At 41.6% G+C, this 27,962-nt stretch overlaps 4 protein-coding genes across 5 annotated transcripts; 2 read left to right on the plus strand and 2 right to left on the minus strand.

Moving 5' to 3' along the window:
* Positions 1-7,499: 7,499 nt before the first annotated feature.
* Positions 7,500-10,075, minus strand: LOC145703039 (uncharacterized). Its single transcript, XM_081780350.1, has 5 exons — positions 9,971-10,075; positions 8,631-8,893; positions 8,311-8,448; positions 8,030-8,265; positions 7,500-7,844 (listed from the first exon to the last, which is right to left on the minus strand). Exons 2-5 carry the CDS (start codon positions 8,859-8,861, stop codon positions 7,592-7,594), a joined length of 858 nt encoding a protein of 285 aa, XP_081636476.1. The 5' UTR covers positions 8,862-8,893; positions 9,971-10,075; the 3' UTR covers positions 7,500-7,591.
* A 3,531-nt stretch (positions 10,076-13,606) lies between these two features.
* LOC145703626 (uncharacterized) lies at positions 13,607-17,324 on the plus strand. The gene is made up of 5 exons (XM_081781009.1): positions 13,607-14,160; positions 15,409-15,687; positions 16,484-16,589; positions 16,632-16,762; positions 16,807-17,324. Exons 1-5 carry the CDS (start codon positions 14,083-14,085, stop codon positions 16,954-16,956), a joined length of 744 nt encoding a protein of 247 aa, XP_081637135.1. The 5' UTR covers positions 13,607-14,082; the 3' UTR covers positions 16,957-17,324.
* Positions 17,325-21,047: 3,723 nt separating this feature from the next.
* LOC145703833 (uncharacterized) lies at positions 21,048-21,773 on the minus strand. Of its 2 annotated transcripts, XM_081781227.1 has the most exons (4): positions 21,605-21,772; positions 21,403-21,560; positions 21,296-21,358; positions 21,048-21,149 (listed from the first exon to the last, which is right to left on the minus strand). In XM_081781227.1, the coding sequence occupies exons 1-3, from the start codon at positions 21,690-21,692 to the stop codon at positions 21,296-21,298; spliced, it is 309 nt and encodes a 102-aa protein (XP_081637353.1). In that variant the 5' UTR covers positions 21,693-21,772; the 3' UTR covers positions 21,048-21,149. The 2 variants fall into 2 exon arrangements, with proteins under 2 accessions (XP_081637353.1, XP_081637354.1); XM_081781228.1 differs by lacking the exon at positions 21,048-21,149 and having other exon boundaries at positions 21,294-21,358; positions 21,605-21,773.
* A 3,561-nt stretch (positions 21,774-25,334) lies between these two features.
* Positions 25,335-27,339, plus strand: LOC145702120 (zonadhesin-like). Its single transcript, XM_081779329.1, has 5 exons — positions 25,335-25,682; positions 25,727-26,096; positions 26,138-26,338; positions 26,508-26,947; positions 26,992-27,339. Exons 1-5 carry the CDS (start codon positions 25,521-25,523, stop codon positions 27,337-27,339), a joined length of 1,521 nt encoding a protein of 506 aa, XP_081635455.1. The 5' UTR covers positions 25,335-25,520.
* The last annotated feature ends 623 nt before the right edge of the window (positions 27,340-27,962 follow it).

Raw genomic sequence — 27,962 nt, forward strand, 5'->3', positions numbered from 1 at the left:
AAAACTCATTTTTTCGTCAAAAATCTTGGTTTTTTGGCCAGCGAGGGACGGGAATCAATATTTTTTCGGTTTTTATTCCACCAGCATCTTTTTCAGGACCTTCGACAACCCCAGTGAGTGCATCCCCGAAAAAAAGTAAAATTTGCTTAAGAAAATTTTCGACCGAAAAAAATCAAAAATTTTCAATTTTTTCAAAAAACATTTTTTCATTATTAGACACTAATAATATAGGGTCGGGCATTAACTAAACTAAATAATTATTAGCGTTGCCAAGTAAAAAAATCGACTTCTATCCAAAATGAAGACCATAATTAGTCAATAAACCAGAATAATTTAAATTTTTATAACGATGGGTGTGGGTGGGGTTGGGGACATAACTGAGATTGATCAACTCAGTGTTCCGAGCCTTTGTCAAGCCCCTTAAATTTAAAAATCAAGGAACGGGGCTGAGACGGCCCGAAGGGCCGTCAAGCCCTTAAATTTAAAAATCAAGGAACGGGGCTGAGACGGCCCGAAGGGCCGTCAAGCCCCTTAAATTTAAAAATCAAGGAACGGGGCTGAGACGGCCCGAAGGGCCGTCAAGCCCTTAAATTTAAAAATCAAGGAACGGGGCTGAGACGGCCCGAAGGGCCGTCAAGCCCCTTAAATTTAAAAATCAAGGAACGGGGCTGAGACGGCCCGAAGGGCCGTCAAGCCCTTAAATTTAAAAATCAAGGAACGGGGCTGAGACGGCCCGAAGGGCCGTCAAGCCCCTTAAATTTAAAAATCAAGGAACGGGGCTGAGACGGCCCGAAGGGCCGTCAAGCCCTTAAATTTAAAAATCAAGGAACGGGGCTGAGACGGCCCGAAGGGCCGTCAAGCCCCTTAAATTTAAAAATCAAGGAACGGGGCTGAGACGGCCCGAAGGGCCGTCAAGCCCCTTAAATTTAAAAATCAAGGAACGGGGCTGAGACGGCCCGAAGGGCCGTCAAGCCCCTTAAATTTAAAAATCAAGGAACGGGGCTGAGACGGCCCGAAGGGCCGTCAAGCCCCTTAAATTTAAAAATCAAGGAACGGGGCTGAGACGGCCCGAAGGGCCGTCAAGCCCCTTAAATTTAAAAATCAAGGAACGGGGCTGAGACGGCCCGAAGGGCCGTCAAGCCCTTAAATTTAAAAATCAAGGAACGGGGCTGAGACGGCCCGAAGGGCCGTCAAGCCCCTTAAATTTAAAAATCAAGGAACGGGGCTGAGACGGCCCGAAGGGCCGTCAAGCCCTTAAATTTAAAAATCAAGGAACGGGGCTGAGACGGCCCGAAGGGCCGTCAAGCCCTTAAATTTAAAAATCAAGGAACGGGGCTGAGACGGCCCGAAGGGCCGTCAAGCCCCTTAAATTTAAAAATCAAGGAACGGGGCTGAGACGGCCCGAAGGGCCGTCAAGCCCCTTAAATTTAAAAATCAAGGAACGGGGCTGAGACGGCCCGAAGGGCCGTCAAGCCCCTTAAATTTAAAAATCAAGGAACGGGGCTGAGACGGCCCGAAGGGCCGTCAAGCCCTTAAATTTAAAAATCAAGGAACGGGGCTGAGACGGCCCGAAGGGCCGTCAAGCCCCTTAAATTTAAAAATCAAGGAACGGGGCTGAGACGGCCCGAAGGGCCGTCAAGCCCTTAAATTTAAAAATCAAGGAACGGGGCTGAGACGGCCCGAAGGGCCGTCAAGCCCCTAAATTTAAAAATCAAGAAACGGGGCTGAGACGGCCCGAAGGGCCGTCAAGCCCCTTAAATTTAAAAATCAAGGAACGGGGCTGAGACGGCCCGAAGGGCCGTCAAGCCCCTTAAATTTAAAAATCAAGGAACGGGGCTGAGACGGCCCGAAGGGCCGTCAAGCCCCTTAAATTTAAAAATCAAGGAACGGGGCTGAGACGGCCCGAAGGGCCGTCAAGCCCCTTAAATTTAAAAATCAAGGAACGGGGCTGAGACGGCCCGAAGGGCCGTCAAGCCCCTTAAATTTAAAAATCAAGGAACGGGGCTGAGACGGCCCGAAGGGCCGTCAAGCCCTTAAATTTAAAAATCAAGGAACGGGGCTGAGACGGCCCGAAGGGCCGTCAAGCCCTTAAATTTAAAAATCAAGGAACGGGGCTGAGACGGCCCGAAGGGCCGTCAAGCCCCTTAAATTTAAAAATCAAGGAACGGGGCTGAGACGGCCCGAAGGGCCGTCAAGCCCCTTAAATTTAAAAATCAAGGAACGGGGCTGAGACGGCCCGAAGGGCCGTCAAGCCCCTTAAATTTAAAAATCAAGGAACGGGGCTGAGACGGCCCGAAGGGCCGTCAAGCCCCTTAAATTTAAAAATCAAGGAACGGGGCTGAGACGGCCCGAAGGGCCGTCAAGCCCCTTAAATTTAAAAATCAAGGAACGGGGCTGAGACGGCCCGAAGGGCCGTCAAGCCCTTAAATTTAAAAATCAAGGAACGGGGCTGAGACGGCCCGAAGGGCCGTCAAGCCCCTTAAATTTAAAAATCAAGGAACGGGGCTGAGACGGCCCGAAGGGCCGTCAAGCCCCTTAAATTTAAAAATCAAGGAACGGGGCTGAGACGGCCCGAAGGGCCGTCAAGCCCCTTAAATTTAAAAATCAAGGAACGGGGCTGAGACGGCCCGAAGGGCCGTCAAGCCCCTTAAATTTAAAAATCAAGGAACGGGGCTGAGACGGCCCGAAGGGCCGTCAAGCCCTTAAATTTAAAAATCAAGGAACGGGGCTGAGACGGCCCGAAGGGCCGTCAAGCCCCTTAAATTTAAAAATCAAGGAACGGGGCTGAGACGGCCCGAAGGGCCGTCAAGCCCTTAAATTTAAAATCAAGGAACGGGACTGAGACGGCCCGAAGGGCCGTCAAGCCCTTAAATTTAAAAATCAAGGAACGGGGCTGAGACGGCCCGAAGGGCCGTCAAGCCCCTTAAATTTAAAAATCAAGGAACGGGGCTGAGACGGCCCGAAGGGCCGTCAAGCCCCTTAAATTTAAAAATCAAGGAACGGGGCTGAGACGGCCCGAAGGGCCGTCAAGCCCTTAAATTTAAAAATCAAGGAACGGGACTGAGACGGCCCGAAGGGCCGTCAAGCCCTTAAATTTAAAAATCAAGGAACGGGGCTGAGACGGCCCGAAGGGCCGTCAAGCCCCTTAAATTTAAAAATCAAGGAACGGGGCTGAGACGGCCCGAAGGGCCGTCAAGCCCCTTAAATTTAAAAATCAAGGAACGGGGCTGAGACGGCCCGAAGGGCCGTCAAGCCCTTAAATTTAAAAATCAAGGAACGGGGCTGAGACGGCCCGAAGGGCCGTCAAGCCCTTAAATTTAAAAATCAAGGAACGGGGCTGAGACGGCCCGAAGGGCCGTCAAGCCCCTTAAATTTAAAAATCAAGGAACGGGGCTGAGACGGCCCGAAGTGATATATTCGAAAAAATGAAAATAAAAGATTTTGAAAAAAAAGTGAAAAATTTCAAATTTTCAAAAAAAAAAAATTTCTGTAGTGAAAATTTTTTTTACGCCGGGATGCACTCACTGGGGTTAGAAAATGTGGCGAAGAAGATGCTGTCGCTGAAAAAAGGCCAAAAAAATTGTCCAAATTTCCTCGCTGGCCAAAAAACCGATTTTGGCCATTTTTCGGATTTTCAAATTGAAAAATCTCAGCGATGCCCTTAGGTAATCGATTTTTTTTTGGCCGTCATGTTTTTCGGGGTCCCAAAGAACCTAGAAAAATAGTCGGAGGTACCCCCTTAAGGTATTTCTAGGGGTCGATTTTCTTATCACAGCCCTAAGAAAACACTTAAAAATCAATACCTGTAAACTACAATTAGGACTGCCCAAACTATAGCCGTGGATCACTACTAGCGTACTGAACTTTCTTCAAGTCCAATTATAATTGTACAAGGTGTAATAAAATTGACTATATATTTAAATAACTGTGTACTCGAAATTATTAGCAGGCAAATGTTGATTAACTACAGTATTATTATTCATGATTAATTGAATTCTAAGTATAAGAGTAAAAGATCGTCTCAAGAAGGTAGCCGTCGAATGTGGTCGGTTTCCTGGGGGCAGTGGGGATAACCCCTGATCGGTTTATTTTACACCAAATCAGGGCGCTAACTATTTCTCACTGCCTTCTGGTAACCGCCAGAAAAGTAAGTCGGCGTCCGTCGAATTTCACGAGGCCAGGTAAGTAGTGGGCTCAGGCCTTGAGGCGTGTCAAACTTGCCACAGGGCCTAAACTTGTCCCCACTGCCAGTCTGGCGCTCGTGGTTTCATTTTTCCAAAAAATGATAAAAGTGATTATTTTTTGAAAACAGCCCCTTATATACCCTCATCCCTAAAAACATCACGTGACTGTCACGTGAGTGTTCTAGAGACGAATTTTTCACCGAAAAAAGTCAAAAACACCCACCGCGGGGGACGATGGACAATTTTCGCGGAGATGAAAAACAAGGGTTCTAGAACTTTTTTGATGTTTTTTGAATGTTCTATCGTCCGATTTTCAAAGAGTTTTATCGGTTTTACTCGTAAAACCGTTGAATTTAGCGTTGATAACGAAGTTCTTTCGACGATTATTTTTAAAATTTTGTGTTGATGCTAATTTTGGTTGTTAAAAAACGGGGTTCGGTGATTTTAGACGGTTGAAAATTTGTTTATTGTCCGAAAACAATCGGAAATCGGAGATGGGGGCTGTTTCTCTCTCTTTTATGCGAGTCTCTTTATCCCTGTTTTGTCTCTCTCTCGGCGGGGTTCTCTCTTGTCGAGCTTTTGGAGCAGATTTGAGCAGGAAAGAGCGTCCTGATTCCAAATTTTATTGATCAGGGCGCTAACTTGCGTTCACTGCCTCAACCTTTCCCAAGACATTTGCAGACGTGACCGCGTCTCAAAAATGAACCTGTTCCTTTAGACATTCGCGGGTTTGAATTTTAGTAATCGAAATTTAAGACGCTCTAATGTTCAAATTTTGACGAAGTAATTTGAATACGAAGTGACGTATTGATAAGGGGCTCTTTGGTTGGGTTTGAAGAGGTTATGCAAAAACGCTGAGAATCAAATTTATCAATCTCACTTAGCTGCGGCTCTTGATTTTTGTAGAAGGTCTCTCTTTTTCTTCGTAAAAAGTGAATGGTGAAATTGGTTGTTGAAATTTGCTGATTGCTAATTTGATGATTGATGGACGGAAGGGAAGGGCATTATATGGGGGGATATGGGTTTCGCGCACGCCCTCTATGGCCGTCCACTGTCAGTCAGCCGGTGGGCACCCTTTTTTGCCGCCAGGAAAGAACCACTGGCAAATTGGGAGATTCCTACTGGTTTAATCCCGGGAAATATACATAAAAATCAATTGATACTCAAAATACTTTCTTTGAACCAGCAAAACTACCACTTTCGAATTTCAAAATTTTGGGGAGAGGCTCTCGGAGAGCTCTTTCATAAAGCAAATAACTACAGTAGCAGATGTTCACCCTGGTCACTCTCGAAAAGTTATTTGGAATGTTGCTTGATAAAAATTTAATTTTACGGCCACGTCGGCCCCTGTCGAAATACAAATTTTAAGATCTAAAAGGGATTTCTCTGGAATTTCAAGAAAAAAAAGCTGGGGAGGGGGTTTCGCCTAACCAGTGAAACAAACAAATTTAGAAAATTTTCTAGAGAAAAAATGGAAAAATTGAAACTCGCTAGATCAAGCCCTGAATTTTATTGAACAGCGACGATAGATAACTCTAAATGCTCAAGTTATGACAGAGGCTGTCCAGACTTGTTAGCTGCGACCACTCAAGCTATGTTCTAGCTAAATTGGACATGAGCGACGATCAATTGGGTGGTACGCAAAGTTTATGGCCGTAATAGCATTAGTGCGCCGATCCAAACTCGTCTCCAATAAATTATTTCCGAAAACTGAACAGTTGGCCTCCCACCTGCTCCTATTTTTAGCTCAGAATTTTACGCTCGAACATTTTTGCTTTTTGAAAAAGAATCATCAAAATCTCATTTAAGAAATTCTAGTTCCACTGAAAGGTGATTCAGAACACTTGTAATTTTGGCTCTTTTTGTGTAGCATGAAGATTTGGGCTTGGCAACCTGTGTAGAAATCCTGAGTCAGCCTCCTGAAAGCGGAAAAAAAGATTAGACGGCCAAGTTTTACTCAGTCTTCTTGTGGGCTCGAAAACCTGTGTAGAAAACCTGAGTCAGGCTCTGAAAATCTCAAATAAAAAGCGGCATAGCGGCTTTTTTAAAAACGAAGCCGCTTAAGCGGCTTCCAGAAATTACCTTAACAATCAATTGCGAAGCCGCTTTTCATTTGAGATTTTTTCAGAGCCTGACTTAGGTTTTCTTCATTGGTTGCCGAGCCCAGAAGAAGACTGGGTAAAACTTCGCCGTCTAATCTTTATTTCCGCTTTCGGGAAACCTCCAGTTTGATGCTCCAATAGTCGATCTTATCATAGAGCAAGTTTTCTATTTGCGATCGGCTTCATCTTTCCAGGTCCAACAAACACGCGCCCTTCCTGAATCGAGCCACTAATGAGGAATCAACCCACTGCTAAAATAAACATAAACTGCATCCCTTTTTTATGTAATCAGCTGTCGCCCCGATTTTCGTGTAACTCATACTGTGTCGATAAGAGTTTGAAGATTTCATGGTATCGGGTGTAATCGGCTTCGATTTCATTGTTATCGCCAACTGATGTTTGAAAAAAACGGCGCGCCGCCACGCTGGGGGAGGTCAGACAAACTTGTGATCAATCAAAAATCATATGACACCAAGATGATGCTGGGTCAAGGAACCTGAGCCACGGACAACTTGAGGTGCAAAGAAACAGTACTTATTCTTTCGCAAGTTTTATTGAGTTTTAGATAATATATTCTGTTGCAAAAGTTTCTTTTTCGATCATATCGGAATTTTCAAACAGCGCTTTCTCCACTCATACCCTAACCCTAACCCCAAACCCTAACCAGAAACCCTAACCCTAACCTTAACCCTATCAAAGCCTAATTTATCCGGTCCCTTAGGAGTCACAATTTTATTTGATAGTAAATATAACTTAGAAAAAGCTCTAGGGCAACCATTTGTTAACTCGGGGATACCCTTAAATTTTCACAGTTAAATCGTCAAATAGCTACATATAGATACATTCACGGTCAAGGAATCTGCCAAAGTTCTTCTTGATGTGAAAAAAGAGTACTGAAGTCATTTTTAATATGATTTTTATTGCGATAGTGTTGGTGGCAGAAGGGCTGTTTTTTTTTGAAATGATCCATGCTTCTCTGAGTCCGGCAATCATCGGCAGATTCGTTTTTTTTCTTCTTGAGGCGCATCATATATCTGTTGAGCCTTTTTGGTATCTTACCTGTGCCAGTTTTTTTTATTTTTTAAAACGCCCCGTGAGGTATACCAACAAACAAATTTTGTCAAAGTATTGTTAATTCAAAATGTTTACTGTTTTTGGGCTCAGAATTGATTGATCATCATAATTGTGATGGCACTGGTTTTTTTTAAATTAAAAATATTCGCGAATGAAAGCTGTACAATTTTGGTTTCAACCGACCATACTGAGTTTTATGGTCAAATCGACAAGTCAAATGGCGTCAAAAATCTAAAGCGAGACGCTGGCAACGTCCGGGCTTTCGGCTCCTGATCCTTCTCCGCCGTCGCCGCCGTCGCCACCGTCGCATTTGTTGTGGCATTTCTTGCAGAGGAACTTCTTGTGGAGCCACTTGTTACCGGCGGGTTGGACTTTGCCAGACGATGATTGATGCATCCATTTGAAGCTGTTGCCTTTGCCCTTTGTGCAGACGAGGTTGAGAGCTTCGAATTTGTCGCCGCCTCGGACGGGAGTTGCGCCGGGACTAGAAATTAACATGACGATGAGAAACTCTTCCATAAGCAGCCCATTTTAGAAGCTGGGAGAAAAGCCATCTGCGCGCGCGATTATGCAGCGTCGCGCGTAGCGCATTGTTCATCCTCGCCAATTTCATTAATTTTACATGCGCAGATTCCTGCAACTCAGTGTTGCGCAGGTGTTTTCTCTTACCCGCATTGGACGGATGTGCCGTCGTCGTTCCACACAGTGTACGCGTCGAAGCGCAGGCCTTCTTCTTCCCACTGCTTCTTTGTTGGAATTTGTGGCCTATCGCCGCAGATAGCATCTGGGTCCGAAGCGGTGATGACTGGCACGGGGCACTTCTTCTTTTTGCTGATTTTTCGGTATTGTTCGAGAGCGTCTGATTTGAAGAAAACGGCGATGCCCTCTATGTTGCTCGATCGAGTCTTAAAAAATCGTTTTCTCTTTCAATGGAGAGGTTGTTTTCTTACCCAGATGTAGTGCTTTCCTGGTGGTCGATTTCCCTTTCCGACTTTGAAGTGGCAAGTGTACTCCTCGTCGTCTTCGAAGCCAGAGCAGGAGTAGTCCGAACCGTCGTAAACGCAGTGAGTAGGGCACTGTCGAGTTACCTAAACAGATCAGCTCGATTAAGCTCGCCTAAAACAACCACTTGGCGGTGGAGGAAGGTCACCATTTCGGATTAACCGGAGACTCTTGATAACCCCCGCGCGCGATTAGAATCCCTCAAGATTGAACCTTTTTCAATCAAGATTATGACTACTTGTAGCAAAATATTCCCGCAGGTACTTACAATTTCTGCCTCGCTGTAGGGGTTGTCAAGGCCGACGCCTTTGGTAAGACCGACGAATCTGGCGAACTCATCGTCCGCGATCGTATGCAAGCCTTGTGGATGAGCACCTTGTTCCGGCCAAATGCAACCATTCAAGTGGACGTTAGCTCCGTCGACGTGCTGGTTTGCACCTCCGTTTCCGTTTCCGTTATTGGCTGTGGCAAAGGCGGGAATGAAAAAAGCAAGCTTCATTTTTTTTTGTTTCTTCTGTATTGTTTTTGTAGCTAGAATATTTTGATTACAATGTATAGTACTTGGATTGGCAGCGGCTTTGGTGCTGCAAAACTGTTGTCAAGAGCGAGCGTCAGGTTGATGACGACGCGTGTTTTTCTTGATTAATTGAGCACTTCGGACATAAGTGACTCGCGCTCTTTCGAAAAGCGAAAATACAGGCGATGTAAGAGGCTGTCAAAAAACTCGAAAATTTACAGATTTCAACCCAAAAATCACCCCCCAAAAGGACCTCAATCAATTACCGCTCATTCCAAATTTAAAAAAATTACAAAAAATATTTTGGATTTTTTTGAATTAAATAACTATCGTGGGTTTTCGAGGAAGAACGTGAAAATCTTAAATTTCATTAAATTTCATCTGGGACTAGAATGACGTCAAATTAAGGAGGTGTTAAATCCCGTTCACCTTTTCACAAATTTAAGATTTCACGGACATATACATTTCCCTCCTTTCTTGATTTGCAGGAAGCATTTTTATGCTCTGCATTAAAAAGGTTAAGAAATATAACGGTGAAGAGGATTAGAGCTCTTTTATTACGCTAGATGCTCCAGTTTTGAAATAAGACTTGAAATAGGCCTTATTTCACGTGTTTTTGAATCAGTACATTCATCGTGCTTTTCTCTTTGAATGGTAAAAAAAAAATTAAAAAAATAAATTATTAAAATTATTAAATTTAGTTTTAAATAATTTAATTTATTAAAAATGCTGAAATTCTAATTTATTAAATTATAATTATTTTTATTATTTATTTAAATTTTATTTAATAAATTAGAAATAGCTCTTTTGATTTGCCGAAATTCGAGTCGAAATTATTGTCAAGAACTCAGAGTTATTAATAATTAATTTTAATTTGCAAAGATGAAATATTCTCTTCTATGATTTCTTTTGATTTTCAACCCTAACCCTAACCCTAACTTGCTTTTTTTAAAAAATCATTCATCAAAGACCCTTTTATTAATTCAATCGAAATTTCAAAAAAAGAAAATTTTTATTTTTGTTATATTTTTTATAAAAAAAGTAAATTTTATCATTAAATTTTTCTTCTCGTTTCTCTTGGTTTCGCTTACCTAAAATTAAGTGCTGAAATTCGCCACTAGAAAAAGTGCGTGTTCTTCTGTGCTTTCGAAAATTTCGAAGTGAGCGTTCTTGATCATGAAAATTTTGAGCATGATGATCCGCCGCCAGGTGGAGTACGCGAGGAAGAAACGCGGCGCTGAGCGCTATCACCGAGTCGCGCCCAGCGCGCTAGAATAATGCCTGATCAGCGAGAAAGCGCGTGATGTTTTACCACTTTCAATTTACTGTCGTAATTTTACTAGTACCATAAAAGGATGTTTACAATATTTCAAGCTGGGCAGCCTGTGTAAAAAGCCTGAGTCAGGGTTTGAATATGTAAAATGAAAAGCCGCGTAGCGGCTTTTTTAAGACCGAAGCCGCATAGCGGCTTCGCGAAATTACTATTGCAATTTTTTTTTTAAATTCGTTTAAGAAAAAGCCGCTACGCGGCTTCGTTTAGGAAAAAGCGCGGCTTTTCATTAAAGATCTATTAGACCCTGACTCAGGCCTTCTACACAGGTTGTTAAACTCAGGGTCAAATTAAAGCCAATTATTCTTTATAGTTTAAAAATAAATCCATCATCATCCTACGTCTAGTCATTTTTGGGACAAGAAACGAGAGTAATAACCGGTTGCGGCTCTCAAAAGAACAACTCAACAATTATCGAAAGCTAGTTATTGTCAAGAATGCACGTTTTCAGAAATTTAATGAATATTTTTTTTAGATTATCCGGCCCTAAAATTTCAGTTCATTCTAAAATTCAGAGTTTAAAATTTCTAAACCGAGCCTGAACCGAAAAAACTCGTCCGTAAACACGTTTTTTTTTCGGATGAAAATGAACCAAAAAACCCATAAATTTCCACCTCCTACAAGAGGATCCATTTCTTCGGATTAAATCCCATGTTACATAAACCTCAAAAAGCAGCGTCCGAAAACCGAGGCGGGCGAGAAGCTGCGAAAGTGGCGAAATTTAAAATTTGTGGCGGAATTAATCACAAATCCACTTGAATGTGCTCGGCTGTGTAATTTGGCTCATCTCAGCCTCAAGATCAACACACGGCCAGCGTATTCCAAAAGGCGCGAGGCTGGAGCAACGAGTGGTCCTTCACTGAAACGTAAATCATTTTCCCGCCTTAGCACTTTCTAATTCGCGGAGCTCCGCCGTGCCCCAGACGTGCCCAAGAATTTCCGAAAAATGATCTGTTTATTCTTTCTAACGCAATTTCTAATTCATCATCAAGGTCATTTTTGAATAGATATTTCAAAAAAATACTGGATACGAATTTTTGAACCGCTATTTAAGTTCAATAAAATAAGGATATCCCCATTTTAACGGGCAATTTTCTCTGGGATGTCACCATTTTAACGGATTTTTAATTCTTCGATGGGCTCTATTGAAAGGAAAATCGAAGCTTTGAGCGTAGCGGCTTCTCATAAATCTTTTTTCAGACCCTGACTCAGGCTTTCTACACAGGTTGTCGAGCCCAGCTTGTTAGGGTTAGGGTTAGAGTTTGCCCTACTTTATCTTCATAATAATGTAGATCCTCAGTCCTTGGGCCTAACTGAGCTGTCCGAGATATCCGCCGACCGGTTGGTCAGGCTATTGCTTTAGAAAAAAATGAAAGCCTTACATAAGCCACGTTTGATCCTAAGACGCGGCTCGAAGGACAATACATCTCTCTCTGAGCTGGAAATTATTGCTTTGCCTTGCAATTGTTACGCCATTTTCTTCAAGCGCTTATTTTTAGAAGAAAACGATTTTTTGTTTTTCATTTTACGAAACGCGTTTTTATGACTCATGAGTGTATAATTGGTAGAATACGTCAGGCAGACATTTAAACCCACATCCGAAGGAAGTATCAGATGATAAACGAGCTTAAATTTTACAAAAGCTATCTCCGAAAAAGCGAAACTCACCGGTTGCAGTTTAGTGTTAATTCTTCAGAATACTTGGATCTCAGATCGAAACGTCAGATTTTATAATGAATTGCCTTGCGGGCATAGCCCAAAAGGCGCCGTTTTTATCGCAAATAAATGTCCTGAACGTGAGCTTTCCAAAAAGGTATTATACGACACCCTATCTTAACGACCAAAAATTGTAAAAATTTTATAATTTCCGCCGATCAGCAAAAATGCACTAATTTTTTCCACTTTCAAATGCAATTTGTGGGAAAATGGGTTGAGATAGAGTTAATACTCATAAGGAGTTTTTAGGTCAGAATTTCATGGGGAAGCAGAATATATGGTCAAAAACCGATTCTGAGACTTGACCCTGTGCGCGTACCATACCCTTAAGCAGTGTTTTTTTTTCGTGAACAGGAAACTCTAAGTTGACAGATTTCGAGGGTTGAACATTTTCGGTTTCAGATATTTTCCGTTAGAAACTTGAACAAAATAAGGGGGAAGTCGTTTCTACGGGTAATTTTTCTCTCTAACCCTAACCTCTACGAAATCCGCAAAAAAACAACAATGCGCCCCGTTAACCAAAAAATATGCAGAATAGTTCCCTGCACTTTGTCACGCTGAAATTAGGGAATTCCTGAGGTGTGAAAATCATAAATTCTACGCAGCTGTACTCTGTCTTGACTCACTCTTGGAATTAGCGAATTGCCACGAAGACAGTAATTTTCGCAGAAGTTTGAAAAAAAAGAAGCAACAACAAAAATTTTTCAAGGAAAAAGTTTCCAGCCAAAGATTTCGAGAAGTTTGAGCCCTCAATTTGAGCACTTGGATTTAAGAGCCCAAGTGAAACATTTTCAAGAGCTGATTAATGGACTTGAAAAATATCAGAAATGCAAAACTGGTTCTCTTATTCGACATATACTTTGAATATGAATTCTGAACTCTCAGGGTAAAATTTTTAAAAGCACGTCGATAGAAGATAGCACTTAAATGAGCCGACCACTGGGCCCTCCAACTTGGGCAAGATTAAATTCGGCTTCGAGGTTCAATTTTCTTATCAGGAGCGTACATTCATTTTATTCGGAAAACCGAGATTTTCAGCGTGAAACCTAGGTTCGGCAACCTATGCAGAAAACCTGAGTCAGGCTCTGAAGAGTCCAAATGAAAAGACGCGTAGCGGCTTTTTTAAAAGCAAAGCCGCGAAGCGGCTTCAACCTAATACCTTTCAATCAATATCAAAATTCTCTTTTTTAAGGCTTTTCAGAATCTGACTCAGGTTTTCTGATGAAAAGTCTTAATAAAATGAATCTTGATATTGATTGAAGGGTAATAAGTTGAAGCCGCTTCGCGGCTTTTCATTTGAGCTTTTCAGAACCTGACTCAGGTTTTCTACACAGGTTGGTACCGAGTCCAGCGGTAAATAAAATCACAGCAGCAATTTCTTTTCTACCAAAGAAGAAAACATCTCATCAGAAATAAAAAACGGTTGCTTTAGAAAAAGAAAAGAGCTGCTCCCACATTGTCGCTCAATGAAAAGTCCGAGTTGCTCTGAGAAAGGGAGATTCAAAGTCGATTACGGAAGTCGGCATTTCCGGCCCCGCTCATCTCTCCATCGGTCGTGCCATTTTTACGACTCTCTGAGGTCATCATCATTCTGATTTGAGCTTAGCCCTCTTGAGGCCTCTTTTTGACTCATTTAGATTGAGATAAAGAAGCTCTTTTTTGTTCAATTAGAGCTCCGAAAGTCCGGTAAGAGTAATATGCGATAAGAAATTCCAGTAGAATGTGAATGTGTGAATGAATATTTCTAGCGCTTTTTTCCTGTAATTGGGAAAAACGTAACGAGACAGAAAAAAAACGTCATCGCTGGCGAAAAAGTTTCTATGGCAACCTGGGCGCTCCTCGTAACGCTCCAGTTCAAATCGTAGAAATCAAATAATAATTTGACTCATTGTCACTTGAAGGGTTCCTTTCTTCAGGAAAAGGAGTGACCAAAGGTGTGGCTCAACGAGAGTCATCGAGGAGAATTTCCGAATGCGAATTCAAGCAGCGAATTCGTAGCAGCGAGAAATCAAACATTGCCCTTTTTATTTGCCCTTTTTTTATAAAGAGCAAATTGTAAAAACAGACAGAAGAATAGAGATAATCCACGAGAGACGTGAAAACGGAAATCAGAATTTTCAGAAGACAGAAAATAGATTTTTATAAGAAGAGAGAAGAATGAGAAACTCGAAAATGATGAGGACGATAAGGAGGGCAACGAGGAGTATGAAATCTTCAAAAGAAAAAGTTGAAACGGTGAGAAATTATTCACCCGTAAAAGTCTTTCTACTAAAAATAAGGGTGTCTCCATTTTAACGAGCGAGTTCCTTTAGGATATCCCCATTTTAACGGATTTCATTTTCGTCAAAAGAAACCCGATTTTAAAGGATTTTTGACAAACAAGCCTGTAACTCAAAAATCCTTTAAAATGAGGTTTCTTTCGAAAAATAAATGAAATCCGTTAAAATGGGGACATCGTAAAATAATTCACTCGTTAAAATGAAGATCACCTATTTTTACCAAAAATATGGGAGTCTTCATTTTAACGAGTGAATTCCCCGTGGATGTCCAAATCTTAACGGATTTGATTTTCCTCAAAAAAAAAACCTGATTTTGACGGATTTTTGACAAGCACGCCTGTAACTCTAGAATCCGTTAAAATAATATTTCTTTCGAGGAAAATGAAATCCGTTAAAATGGGGACACCCTACATGAATTCAACCGTTAAAATGAATACCTAACCCTAACCCTAACCCATTGCATGTAGAATTGACCTATTTTCTGACAATCTTATATTGCGAAATTTCGCGGAACATGACATTTCTCTGAAATGCCGGCTGAACGACAAAAAATTCTTGAAGCGATGTAATGATGGCCTTAGAAGATTTTTTTGCATCATTCTTCGGTGGCTTCACGCGCCGCCTCGATGACAAAAAAAGACAGAAATCACAGCAGAAATCTGAGAATAAAAAAAGTTGATGAGTTTCTTGGAAAAAATTTTGGCACTTGCATAACCCTGTTGTGTTTGTCAAACGGTGGATTTCTAATGATAACTTGGGTATGGGAACACTTGTTTCCGTCTGTCCTTCGCCACGTTTTGAGCAAGGCCAGTGCTGTCAGCGGAAGTCTGTCGCCGACCACCAGCTCGATTGATTACTCAATTGAAAAATGACCGAGCGGTCTAATTGCTAAAAAATAAAAAAGCCAGGAAATGCAGAATACTGATGCGTTTTTCGTCACTAAATTTTCTCTCAAAAATTTCTTCCAGTTTAATTCTGATTCATCCCTCTTGTGTTTCTCTTGGCCTGGTGCCGATTATTTCTTGAGCAAATAAAACGTGCACAAAAGTTTTGTTTTAAAAATGAATTCGGCGCGGGACTCAAAGGCAACGTTCCTAACCGAGTTAGTCATCCTTCGGTTCTTTTTTTACTGTATTTTTCGCATAAGAGAGCCCCCAACCCAAGATTTGAGAGGGTTCAACTGTTCCATTCACTTTCGATTTAGGACGGCAGCGGTTCGGCAACGTCTTCTTCCCAGAGCTTGACCCGGCAGCTGAGCACGTCGAACCCGGAGCTAAACTGCAAGGACTCAAATCACCGCCGCACGAATTCATACCCAACGCGCTCCTCAAGACCCACGCCACCAGCTAGGGACCCTCGCCACCACCAAATGCCCAGAAATTTACATAAAGAATCGCTCGACAACGAAAGTACGCAATTTAAAGACGCAAAGGATTACGTGGAAAGAAGCACGCAAACAGAGAATACGTTGGTTCTGCCCAAGGTGAGGATTTAAAAATAAAGAAGTCACCTTTTTAGCGGACAAATTTCTCCTTTAAGGAGGGGGTCGACGAGAATCGGGATTTCCGTGACCAAAAATGCGGGAAAACCTGATCAGATAGGCAAAATCTGAATTTACTGGCAAAAAGAAAAGGGCTGAAAAAATTTAACGGCGAGAAGTAGAAAAAATTTTGGCCAGAAAAAATCGGTCAAAAATGCCGTCAAAGTAGGGGCATTTTTGCGAAAATGCACCAAAAATAGTCATTTTTTTTACATTTTTCTTAATTTTACCCCCTAAATCATATTTTTATCGAATGATTTTAGGCTCAACAGATTCAGGAGGATCTGAGGATTCCAAAAATATCAGATTCATACACAGACCATGTGTATACGCGAAATTACGATCACCTCTGAAAAAATTCTCGTCGACCCCCCCCCCTTAAAGACCCTTTTTAACGGATTTTTTTTCCTCAAAAGGTTCCCGATTTTAACGGACGGCGGAAAAATCCGTTAAAATATGGTCTCTTTGAGGAAAAATAAATTCGTTTAAAAAAGGTTCCCGAGAATTTGTCCGTTGAAAAGGGTACCCCCTTATTTTGGGGAGGTGTTAAGAACCGACAAATAATTCGACAATTTTTGCGTGCAAATTTTCAACGAACCAGAAGGCTGGATTCGGCTTACCGGGCAATTAGCAGTCGAGAAGCCGCCCACGCAAAATTTGTCTAACTTTTTTTGTCGGATCTTGACGCCATCCCCTTATTTTGTACCGAAAAATAGTAGAATTTCAATTTCCCTTTTAGCCGATGTTTTCAAAGAAGGAACTAAAGATGCCCTACTTTTGCTGCTTGTACTTGCTAATCGGGTTCAACTGCTGCGCTTTTGCTCACAGGATATCCCAAACGACCGGTTGGTTTAATTTTCAAAACCATTTTTCTAACGCCCTTTTAGTTATTCATCTAATTGCGGATGCTGTTTTCGGGCTAGCAGTTGCCGTTTTTCTTCGCAGATTCGTCGGATTGAATCTTTTTAAAATTCAAGACAAAGTTACAGAAAGAGCTATTTTGACCATGGTTACTCAGGTATTTCTTTTTCTGGCGAAACTAAGAAGACAATTTTTTTGTAGATACGCATCGCGTATTATTTCATCGCGGGTGGGTTGGTCTACGACTGGAGTTTATTCCTGTTTGTCCTGTCTGTCTGCATTCTCTTTCTCGACTATGTGCCAAAATCGTGGCAGAAAATTGTGCTCCCCTTCGAGCTCAAAACGGAATGATTACTTGAAGTTCAATCGATGGAATCGCAATAATAGGAATTATTTATTTTCATTTACTCTTTCTTCTGTTCAATTACTGTTCATACTATTCTTCTTCGCAATTTTGCTGTACCTTTTCTTCAACGCTCACCAAAATATCTTCAAACCTGGGCTCCGCAATCTGTGTAGAAAACCTGAGTCAGGGCCCTGTGCTAGGATATCTAAGGGGCTAAGGGGGTATAAATGTATTTTTGGCGAAGCCGCTTCGCGGCTTCGTATAAAAAAAAGCCGCTTCGCGGCTTTTCGCTTTGCCTCTTTTGGAACCATGACTCAGGGTTTCGACACAGGTCGTTGAGCTCGTCTTCAAACTGTAATCACCAAATGACACGTGAAGGAAAAAAACCTACCAATTCTGAACTCCTTCTAACGATGATGATGCACGCTCACATTTTATAAAATCTTAAATTTAGTTCAAATAAATACTCATCTTCACACTCAAAGACTAAAACTGGAGTTTCAACTTTCTGAAGAAGGGAGCTGCTGAAGGGAGATTATTCCCTGAGTGGCTCTTGGAATCATGACGTTGGTGTGAGGAAAGAGGATTTCTTTTCCGTTCTTGTTCTTTAAGACTTGAAACTCGGCAACCTGTGTAGAAAACCTGAGTCAGGGTTTCAAAAGAGTAAAATGAAAAGCCGCGTAGCGGCTTTTTCCTATTTCGAAGCCGCAAAGCGGCTTCGCCAAGGTTACCAACTCAATGCTTTGCGGCTTCAGTAAAAAAAAGCCGCTACGCGGCTTTTCAGTTTACTCTTTTAGAACCCTGAATCAGGTTTTCTTCTGAGATTGCCGAGCTACGCCTGAAAGTAAGGCCCTTTTTTCGCCGCATTTTGTCATTTTCAAAGAACAGGAATAAACCCTAAGAAACTTTGAACAAGTGAAAAGTAAGATTTTCATCTGGGAGATTGAGTAAAACCGATTAGTACTCAAACATTTTCGGGCGGTTTAGACGAACGTCAGCAACCTTTTTTTCGACCGTAGTTTTTTCTTGTTTTCCTGCCTCATCAAAAAAGTCCAACAAAAAGTGCTCCTGCCACAAAGTCCAAACAGAGGCAAAGTTAGACCTCGCATTTTCAGTGGTTCTTTTCTGGTTTATCTCGTCGGGGAAAAGCTGAGACTCGCGACAGCGTGTTCAAACAGCCTTGGACAGATGCAAAAATATTCGATAAATTGGAAAACACTTTCGAATGATAAAAAATTACGCCTGACATCAGTGCTACAAGGGTGCTTATTTTTGAAAAGCAAATGCAGATGGAGTAATGCTGAATTACTGCGAGTTGATAATAAAAACATCGCCGGGCTAGGGAGCCTCTGAGTCAGGGTCCTCAAAGCAAGGCTCAGCAACCTGTGTAGAAAACCCTGAGTCAGGGTCTGAAAGAGCTTTAATTACTAAAATGATAACTTTGGCGAAGCCGCTTCGCGGCTTTATTTAAGAAAAAGCCGCTGCTTGACTTTCTATTAAAGATCTTTCAGTTTTGGCTCGGCAACCTGTGTAGAAAAACCTGAGTCAGGGTCTGAAGGGTCTGATATTCAATGAAAAGCCGCGTAGCGGCTTTTTTAAACAACGAAGCCGCAAAGCGGCTTCGCGAAATAGGCATTACAATCTATTTTTAAATTTTGGCAAAGCTGCTAAAAAACTTTCGGACCCTGACTCAGGTTTTTTACACAGGTTGCCGAGCCCAGCTTGAAATATCTTTGATATAAGGTCGGGCAGCGGCTTTTTCTTTAATAAAGCCGCAATGCGCCTTCGCCAAAGTTATCATCTCAGTCATTAAAGCTCATTCAAAACCCTGACTCAGGTTTTTGAACAGGTTTCTGATCCAGGAAGTAAGGAAACGCAATTTCGTGAATTTTTCGCCTCCACGTTGAAAGATAACCTTGTGGAAACAATTATAAGCATCGGGAATGTTTAGTGAGGTGGCGCAGGAATTGGTGCCCATTAAAAACGCGTTTGGGAAGGCTTCCGCCCAGCTCGAAACCACTGCGCCGAAAATGGCGATCCTCCATCCTCTCACTCGTGCTTCGCCAAAAAAGTCAAAACCGCCACTTTAAAAAAGCAAGGTCACCAATCTCAGTCTGAGATTAATCTGGACGTGGGTGCTCACTTTGAAGCTTTCGTGAATTAGAGGGCGGACCACTTTAGAACACGAGATTTTAATAGAAAAAAAAAGCTCGTTGAACCAAATTTTAAGAAATGTGAGAACTAAAAGAAACTGAGGCTAATTCATAACAATTAAGGGAATTCACAGTACTTGTCAAAAATTGAGCTTCTTGAGTTCATAGACTATGAATCATAGTCGAAGGTTCAAACTAAGCTATTGAAAATAAAAATTTGCTAAAAAAATACCTAACTAAAAGCACCTTAACGAAACTTTGCTCAAATCGATGTTGACACCTTTACTTGCAGATTTCGATGCTTTTCTGTTAAGTAATTGGCGAACCCCTCTGTAATAGTTAAGATCTAGGACGGATTTATTTAATTAGCACATATGGGCTCCACTTTCATTCATAAGTTCGGAGTTATTCAAGCCTCAAATTGTGGAAATCGAAGATAGTACCCTTAAAAATATAGGCCTTGAAATGGATACATGAAAAGTTCTTCTGAGATTTTTTTCAACAAAAGCCACTTTTATTTTGATGCATCTTTTACGTATGCTCATTATCGCTAATTTTAAACGTACTCGTTTATTGAATTTCGAGACAAGTTTCTATCCCTTTCATCATAATTTCTCGCAAGCTGCGCATGTTTCGCAGCTTCAAAAGAGCCTCAAATGTACTCGGACACGTCCCAGAACAAATTTTTTTCAGAACGGTGACATAATTCCGGTTACTTTACTTTTCGACTGTAGTCATTCTAGGAACCGCCAAGTCATGTTTTCAAAATTTAGAATCTTGGTACTTATTTTCCAGCTTTTGGAAGGGTCTATTGTGCCACGTAAAAATTACAACCATGAAAATCAACTTTGTTTCTTCCCGAACAACTATCGGACAAAACCTGACATTTTCATCAATAAAAATTTAATCTACTTCCCTTGTTAACCTTCCAAGAGATAATTGAAAACGTAAACTTGTCAGATACTGCGTGTTTTCATGCATAAATCATCACTCGGAAGCAAAGTTGGGGCCTCCAACTGGGGCTTTGGATTTAGCATCTTCGTTCAATAACTCTTTAGTTGGCCCCTTATTGTTAATTGTACAGAAAAGAGATGTCCAAGAAAGAGACGCAAGAATGCGTTGGATCAAAAAAGAACGCAGCTGTCATGTATGAAAAATGAGTCACCTGTTGAAGGGGGTCCGACCGCATTCATGTAAACCACTTTTCATTAACGCTTCTTTCTAAAACCACAAGTAAGTCCTCTTTTCGTAGATTCTCGCCTACAGCTGAGACAGTGGCGCCAGTCTTGATTTCGACTTGTCATTTCTTAGCGATTCGCGAGTGCTTTTTGGAAAAAAATTCTTGAGATTTCGAACTGACGCGACCCAAAAGAAGCAGCCAAGAAGCTCGTGGAACGGGATAATCGCAGCTAAGTTCTAAAGAGTGTGAGTCATTTAGCCGAAATAGGGTGTCGGTTGTTGAAATTAGCTCCGCGCAAAAAAAAGTGTGAAAGAGATTAGAACAGGCCTGACCGAGGACCGAGGTGAAATCGTTTTTTAACGATCAGCGCGAGTCAGCAGCGCCAGATCAGATCCTGAAAATGACTGGAATAAAGGTAAACACAATCGCGACTCTTGGGAGAAAGACGGTAAATCATCGGAATTACGAAAAAATGCTGAGCAGGAGTCAAACATGAGGATGTCAAAAATCGTGCGCGTCAAAAATTAAATCAAAAGAGGAAGCTTCACCCGTGTTCATGAAACGCTCTAAGCTGATCGCCTGTCAAAATGATTGTCGAGCCATCCTCACAGCGATTGCTTATCAGATGCTGGCCCGGCTCAAATGCAATTACCCACTTTGCATGTCCCTTCTTTACAGAGGCTCACTTATCCTATCGCACGTGTGCAAAAGAAGAAAAGAAGAGACAATATCGAGGAATCAATTTTTCAAATTTGTTTTTGACAGTTTTTATTAGAGTTTTTTTTCGCAAGAATTTTTTTGTTGTCTGAACCATATTTTTTCTAACTGAACTTCTCAATCTTCGTTTCGATCTAACGACTGGGGCCCAGTCACAGGGCTTGGCAACCTGTGTAGAAACCTGACTCAGGGTCCTTCTTTCAGGTTTGGGGCTAACCCTAACGCTATCCCTATTCGGCTTTTCAGTCCTCCAGGACCCAGACTCAGGTTTTTACACAGGTTGCCGAACCCAATCTAGCGGGGTTGCTGGATGATGCGATTTGTCTGCATGATTCCATGAGGCTTCTGCTTCGAAGGCTGAAATTTTCGATAGTCATAAAGGCAAGGGATACGGAGGTTACCATGGGCTTGTGTTGCATGTGCTTCATCGCGGAAGTTGGAAAATCCTGCTTTTGGTCTTGAACGGCGCCGGAAATCACCCAGGTCGGGTTGAGTTCAACTCCGGACACGGTGGAAGCGGTCGGCTCGCAGGTTTCCCCGGAGCTTTTTCGACTTTTTCCTTAATTAATTAATCAACTGGCTAATGATCACTGAGCTAGTTACCTGGGATTCGCTTTCCACCGACAGTTTGCGCCCTGGCGTGGCCAGCAATTTGCTCGTTCTCGGCAAAATTGCTCATTTTCAACTTCATAAAAATTGCTTTCTCTAAAGTTTGGATTCTTTTCGAATGAAAACAAACGGGCGCGTTTGAAGATCGCAGTTGAAGATCTCTCAATCGCTGAACTCGCTATTCGCCGCTATTTTCGAGTTCAGCAACAAAAATTGACTCTACTCAATTCTGAATTGAATGGAAGAAAAGGGCGCATGGCTAGCGCGTGCTTCGATAAAAATCGAAGAAAAAATCGGTTTATCGAACGTCTGCCGTAATGCTACTAACCTGGGCTCGGCAACCTGTGTAGAAAAACTGAGTCAGGTTTTGAAAAGCTTAAATGAAAAGCCGCGTAGCTGCTTTCTCAAAAACGAAGCCGCGTAGCGGCTTCGCAACATCACCATTTCAGGCTATTTTTAACAACTGGCGAAGCCGCTTCGCGGCTTCGTTTTTTGAACAAGCCGCTACTCGGCATTTCAAAGCCTGACTCAGTTTTTCTACACAGGTTGCCGAGCCCAGTTACTAACCATTACTGATAATTATTGTGGCATCGTAACACAAATTCACGGGGAATGGCAACGATGCAAAATATTTCAAACTTTTAAAGAGCGTTTTCGATTGAGAATTCTCAGTTTTGTCTAGCCAGCTGAAACTCATCGTAGCCTAAGTTATGGCAAATTTGCACGTTTTTCGCGATAATCGTAAGTCGCGTCGTATTCGGACCTAATTATCCTCTTCTTCTTAGAATAATTTTCTCATCTGCCGTCGTTTTAGAAGAGTGCTTGCGCTAGTGTAACAAGTTCAAATTCTATCCATTTTTTGTGAAATCATTCGGTTCTCATAAGCTGTTCCACCATTATGCACGTGTTTTTTAGAGACGCATTCACTTCGTTTTTTCTGATAGAGGCACTTTTTCAGGCCACCTGGGCGTCTCTTTCAAGGGTGCAAAAATTTTAAGTTTTCAAGAAATACCAACCCTTTTTTTTAAGAAAAAATGATCATCACGGAATTCAAAAGAAATGATATATTTGATAGAAATCGTCACGTGATCGATGTATTCTTCAAATGATCGTAGAAATCGACTCATGATGGCTGGTAATTGTAGGCGCGTATGTCCGGTAGCACTCTTGCCGATTTTTCCGAAATTACGAAAATGATGAAAATGATGCGCCATAAGGCGGGAATGCCTTCATTTACGCCCCCCCCCGTGACCTTCCACTTACGAGGCGCCGAAATCAATTACGAGACTCACACTTAAACTACTTTGTATCTCTCGTTTTTTTCCTAACCAAAAAGTACACGTCATAATTTGATAAAGTTTATTTACAAGCAGGTGTCTTATAAAAGTTGTTAAAAATTTACAAAATATTTGAACAGGCTAAAAGGATCTGATGAGTCCAGGAAAAACGGCCAGAAAAGCGTCACTTTCACAGGGATGAAAATCAGTTGAAGAACTACAGTCAGAATTAGGGTTAGGGTTAGGCCTTAACCGTTAGGGTAAGGCAATTTCAGGGCGAGAAATTTGGTCATTTTCGGTTGGGAAATCTCGAAATTACCATTTTTTACCCAGAAAATTGCTAAATTGCCATTTTTCTGGCATTTTTAACAAAGGCCAAATGCCAAAAAATGATAAAAAATGCCAGAAAAAATGGCAATCTGGCAATTTTTTGGGTAAAAATGGCAATTTCGAAGTTTCCCGACCGAAAAAACACCTAAATTGTCGGTGCTGACTGTATTTCTAAATAACATACTGTAATTCACATAATGATTTTTTGAATGATTTTCAAATCGAATTTCATCCCTTTCCTAGCGACAAATTCACAAGCTCGAGTATTTCATCCACCAAATCCACGACAATCAAAACGCTGTCGAAAATAAAATAGGTCCAAAAACTTGCATCAAAATCAATGTCAAGCAAATGAGTCGTTTCCTTCATCAAAATTCTTGCTTCTCTCTGCAAGAGCTCGATCCATTCTCGAAGATTTCTGGTGATTGCCGTGATGAAGGAAAATTTAAACGGCCGGTTGGTGAAAATGTTGATCCAGGTGAGGACGTCTTTTGCCATTTTTCTGAGAATCGAGGACATTTGGAATGAAAAATTGCCAAGAATTGTGAAAATTCCAGAAGAAAAGCCAGTGTATTGAAATATAAACTCGTCCGCGAGCGGTCTTTTTTTGGTTCGAATTTCGAAAGAGAGATTATTTGAAATTTTATGAGAGCTAGAATTTCGTAAGATGAAGGATAAAACGTGTTTATGAAATATTTTGACGGGCGCAGAGGTTTGAAGGGGATTATTGTGGAACCACGTGACCTGCTTTGATAAACAATCCAAGGGTAGAGCAAATCCTCCCAGTCGTGTAGAAACCATTCGATGAAGAATTCCAATTCTCTGATCAAAAATACCATGTCCTGAAAAATGTAAGAGTTGATTTTGAAAGAGACGTACCATCGAAAACACGTGTAATATTTCCAAATTGACGGATTTGGAGAGCTCAATCCACGTCGGGTACAAATCCATCACTGACTCGATGAGATAAAGCGGCTTAAAGAAACACCCTTCGAGAAAGATTGTGATTTGAGAAGCCTTCGTCGCGTATTTTCGAACATTGTTGTCGAACTTTTCCAGCGACGGGGGTCCGCCGAAGATCGGCAAGCTCTCTAGCTTCGGAATTGGAAATTCTCTGTCCTGGGCTCGGCAACCTATGGAGAAAACCTGAGTCAGGGTCTGAATGAGCTAAGATGAAAAGCCGCGTAGCGGCTTTTTAAATTACGAAGCCGCAATTTTATAATAGATCGAAATGGTAAGTTGGTATTTAAAAAAGCCGCTATGCGGCTTTTCATCTTAGCTCTTTCAGACCCTGACTCAGGTTCTCTGCACAGGTTGCCGAGCCCATTCTCTGTTAACAACTGTTATTTCCACGGCGATATTTCTATTTATTATCGCTAGAAAAAGCAGTTGAAAGTAATTCATTCATCGGCAATTCTGAAAATATCGCGAAGCAGAGTCAAATCATTCCTTCGTCGTTTTGGCAGCCACACCTTGCCTCTCAAATATCGGACTCTCTTTATTAATAATCATGAATGACAAAGCAAGGATCTTGAAAATTTACGAATTTATTTGAATTTGAGATCAAAGATGCCTTCTTAGCTTTTCTAAGTGATTTTTTCTTAATTTTCATAATCTTTTTTTCATGACGAAAAAAGTTTAACAATTCTTGGTCTGAAATCGCGTAAACTAGACGACGTAGAAAGTGTCATTTTTAAGATTTCGCCTTGATCGTGTCTTAACTTGAATTAGCTCCGGGTCACTGAAGGAAACTTATTTCTAAGTCGGGCAGAGATTGACCCCAACTGATGCAAACGCCGCGGCGGAAATAGACGGTCTTTTCGAAACATTGCTTTTTGTAGAAAAAACGAAGCTTACTGTAATTCGAGGAGTACGTGTCCGGAAAGGCAGGGACGATTTGTACGCAGATAGAAGGGCGATCGATTATTGGGGCTAGCTTTCCTGATGGAACTTTGATGAAAATGACCTTCCGCATTTCCAACAGAGAGAAAAAGAGGGACAAACGTACCAGTTTTCGGTTCTTCCTGGAATTTCCACCTTTTTTTTTTGAATGACGCTCCGCAGACTTTCCATCTTTATTGTGAATTTTTATGGTCATAAATTTAGATAATTGGACAGAAGCTGATTTTGACCGCAATTGACTTTCCCAAAAGACTTTTTAACGATGTGTTTTATGATATTCGATCATGGTTATGCTTGGGCGTGCTCCTGAATGATGACGTTTCTCTCCAATTGTCCTCCTTTTGACAATTCACAGAAGCTCAAACGCACTTTTATTTGTAGTTTTCAAGAAAGAGAAAAAGATGAAGATTCTTGTTGGGTCCCTTCTTGGGATAGCAATAGGGGAATCAGAGCCGGCATGTCTGCCAAACTCGAGTTACAATGAATGTGGCACTGCTTGCCCGAGTGTCTGTGGAATCCCAGATGCAGATTTTTGTATAGAAGTCTGTGTCCCTGGGTGCTTTGTGAGTGTTATTTCGACAGTTGGCGATATTTAATGAGGTTCTAGTGTGATCGTGGGTTTATCCTCGATGAAAAAGACGGAGTTTGCATTTCTGAAGATGACTGTAACACGAATGGAACAGTCACCATTCCTCCACTTCCGGAGGAATGTCCAGGAGACCAGGTTTTTCAGACATCATGTTGCTCGACTCAGGGATGTTCCGAAGACTTTCCCGTTCTTTGCCACAGTATCCTCCCGGGAGGAACTTGCCCGCGAATGTGCGTCTGTCCAGATGACAAGCTTTGGGATGATAAGAACCAAATCTGCGTGGAAGAGTCTGAGTGCCCTAAAGAATGCCCGCCCGGACTTGAAATGAAAAAAGCTTGCTGCTCTCAACAAACATGTGACAACGATCCTGTTTTGTGCCTTGATCTCCGTAATCAATAATGAAATTTTAATGAAGCAAAATTAATTCAGCTCCTGGAGGCGAATGCCCCGAAATGTGTACTTGCCCGGATCAAAGTCAAACCTACGACAAAGAGTCTCAAACCTGCGTCTCCCGAGATGAGTGCCCAAAAACCTGCGGTGAAAATGAAGACTGGAACGATTGTGGAACTGCCTGTCCACCCGTCTGTGGCGAGCCAGCGCCAGCTTTTTGCATTGAAATGTGCATTTCCGGTAATTTGATGATTTTGATTCTCTTTATCTTCTATCATTAATCAAAAGAAAATAATCTGTCAAAATTTAATCTGAACGACGTTGATAAATGAGTAAATAATCGCCTAAAATTTTAATTTTCAAATTTAATTAATGCATCTTCCGAATCTAAAATAAATGCTGCTGATAGGATGTGAATGCGAAAAAGGCTTCATCAGGGATGGCAAAGGCGGCAACTGTATTCCAGAAGATAGTTGTCCAGCGGAAAGTGAACAGTCCTGCCCAAATAACGAGCATTTCGTCGACTGCGTCGAAGAGTGCGGTCCTCAGTGTTCCTTTCCTCGGCCCGTTTGCGATCAGCGCCCTCCCGGTGTTCCGTGCGATGGTGGCTGTACTTGCGATGATGGATTTTTGAGAGACGAGGCCGGAAACTGCCAGTCAGAAGACAAATGCCCGAGTGAGATTTGCCCTGAAAACGAGGTCTGGTCACCTTGTGATAGAACTTGCGAGGATACTTGTGAAAACCCGGATTTTTCGAAAGTTTGCAGGCCAATTGCTTGTGGAAAAGCTATGTGCACATGCGCTTATGGCTATGCGAGGAACGAGGGTGGACTTTGTATTTCAAAGAAGGTACTAAAGCTTCTTTATTCAGTTGTTGAAAATATTCTTCAAAGAAATGCGCCGCGTTAGCTGAGGAACAAGAAATGCTCGACTTTGAGGGAGAGGAATTCCCAGGTCTTGAAGAGTCGAAAAAATGTGATCCCTCAACTCTTCCCTTTGCCTCCCGCTACAACTTCAAAAAGAAACCAGTGAAGCCTGGCAAGAACATCAAACTGACATGCAAAGACGCGAAAAAGAACCCGAAAAAGACGAAATTCGTGAAATGCAAAGTCGCCAAAGATGAAAGCGGAAATAAACTTGGAGCGTATTTTGCGCTCAATGGCGATGTCCATGAATTTTATGATGATTGCCCGGCTGGTTGCTCCTTAGGTCAGTTTTTCAATGACCAAATGTTTGTTTAAGGGTAATGGTATACATCGGCGCGGCGCTGCTCGCTCGATCTGCGCTCCGCCAGAACCTATTTCTCACGAGGCCGTAAAATCTGAACGGATAAAGATTTTTCAAAATTTAAAAAGATTCTGAATTATCAAAGTCACTTCTTTTAACACAGCAAAACTGATAATGATTGTCAAAGAGGTACTATCTGAAAATTGCCAGTTTCCTTCAAATGACATTTTCTTCGACATTACTCATCCAAAATTTTTGAAAATTAGACTGTCTTGTAGAGAATCGTCAGCTCCTGTTTTTCAGATTTTTGTTTTAAGCTCTTCGGATTTTAATATGCGATCTTGAAGTCAGCGCTGTGAGGTCGTGGCGTGAGAAATAGACAGCGGAGAGGCGCGAGAAGAAGTAGCGCTCTTTACAAATTGCGATTTAAAATTAATGAAAGCCTTAAACAAAAATCTGAAAAACAGGATTTGTAGAGCTGACGATTCTCTACAAGACAGTCTAATTTTCAAAAATTTTGGATGAGTAATGTCGAAGAAAATGTCATTTGAAGGAAACTGGCAATTTTCAGATAGTTCCTCTTTGACAATCATTACGATTTTTGCTGTGTTTATAGAAGTGACTTTGATTATTCAGA

This window comes from Oikopleura dioica, chromosome PAR (assembly GCF_907165135.1).
Source record: "Oikopleura dioica chromosome PAR, OKI2018_I68_1.0, whole genome shotgun sequence".
Taxonomy (NCBI): domain Eukaryota; kingdom Metazoa; phylum Chordata; class Appendicularia; order Copelata; family Oikopleuridae; genus Oikopleura; species Oikopleura dioica.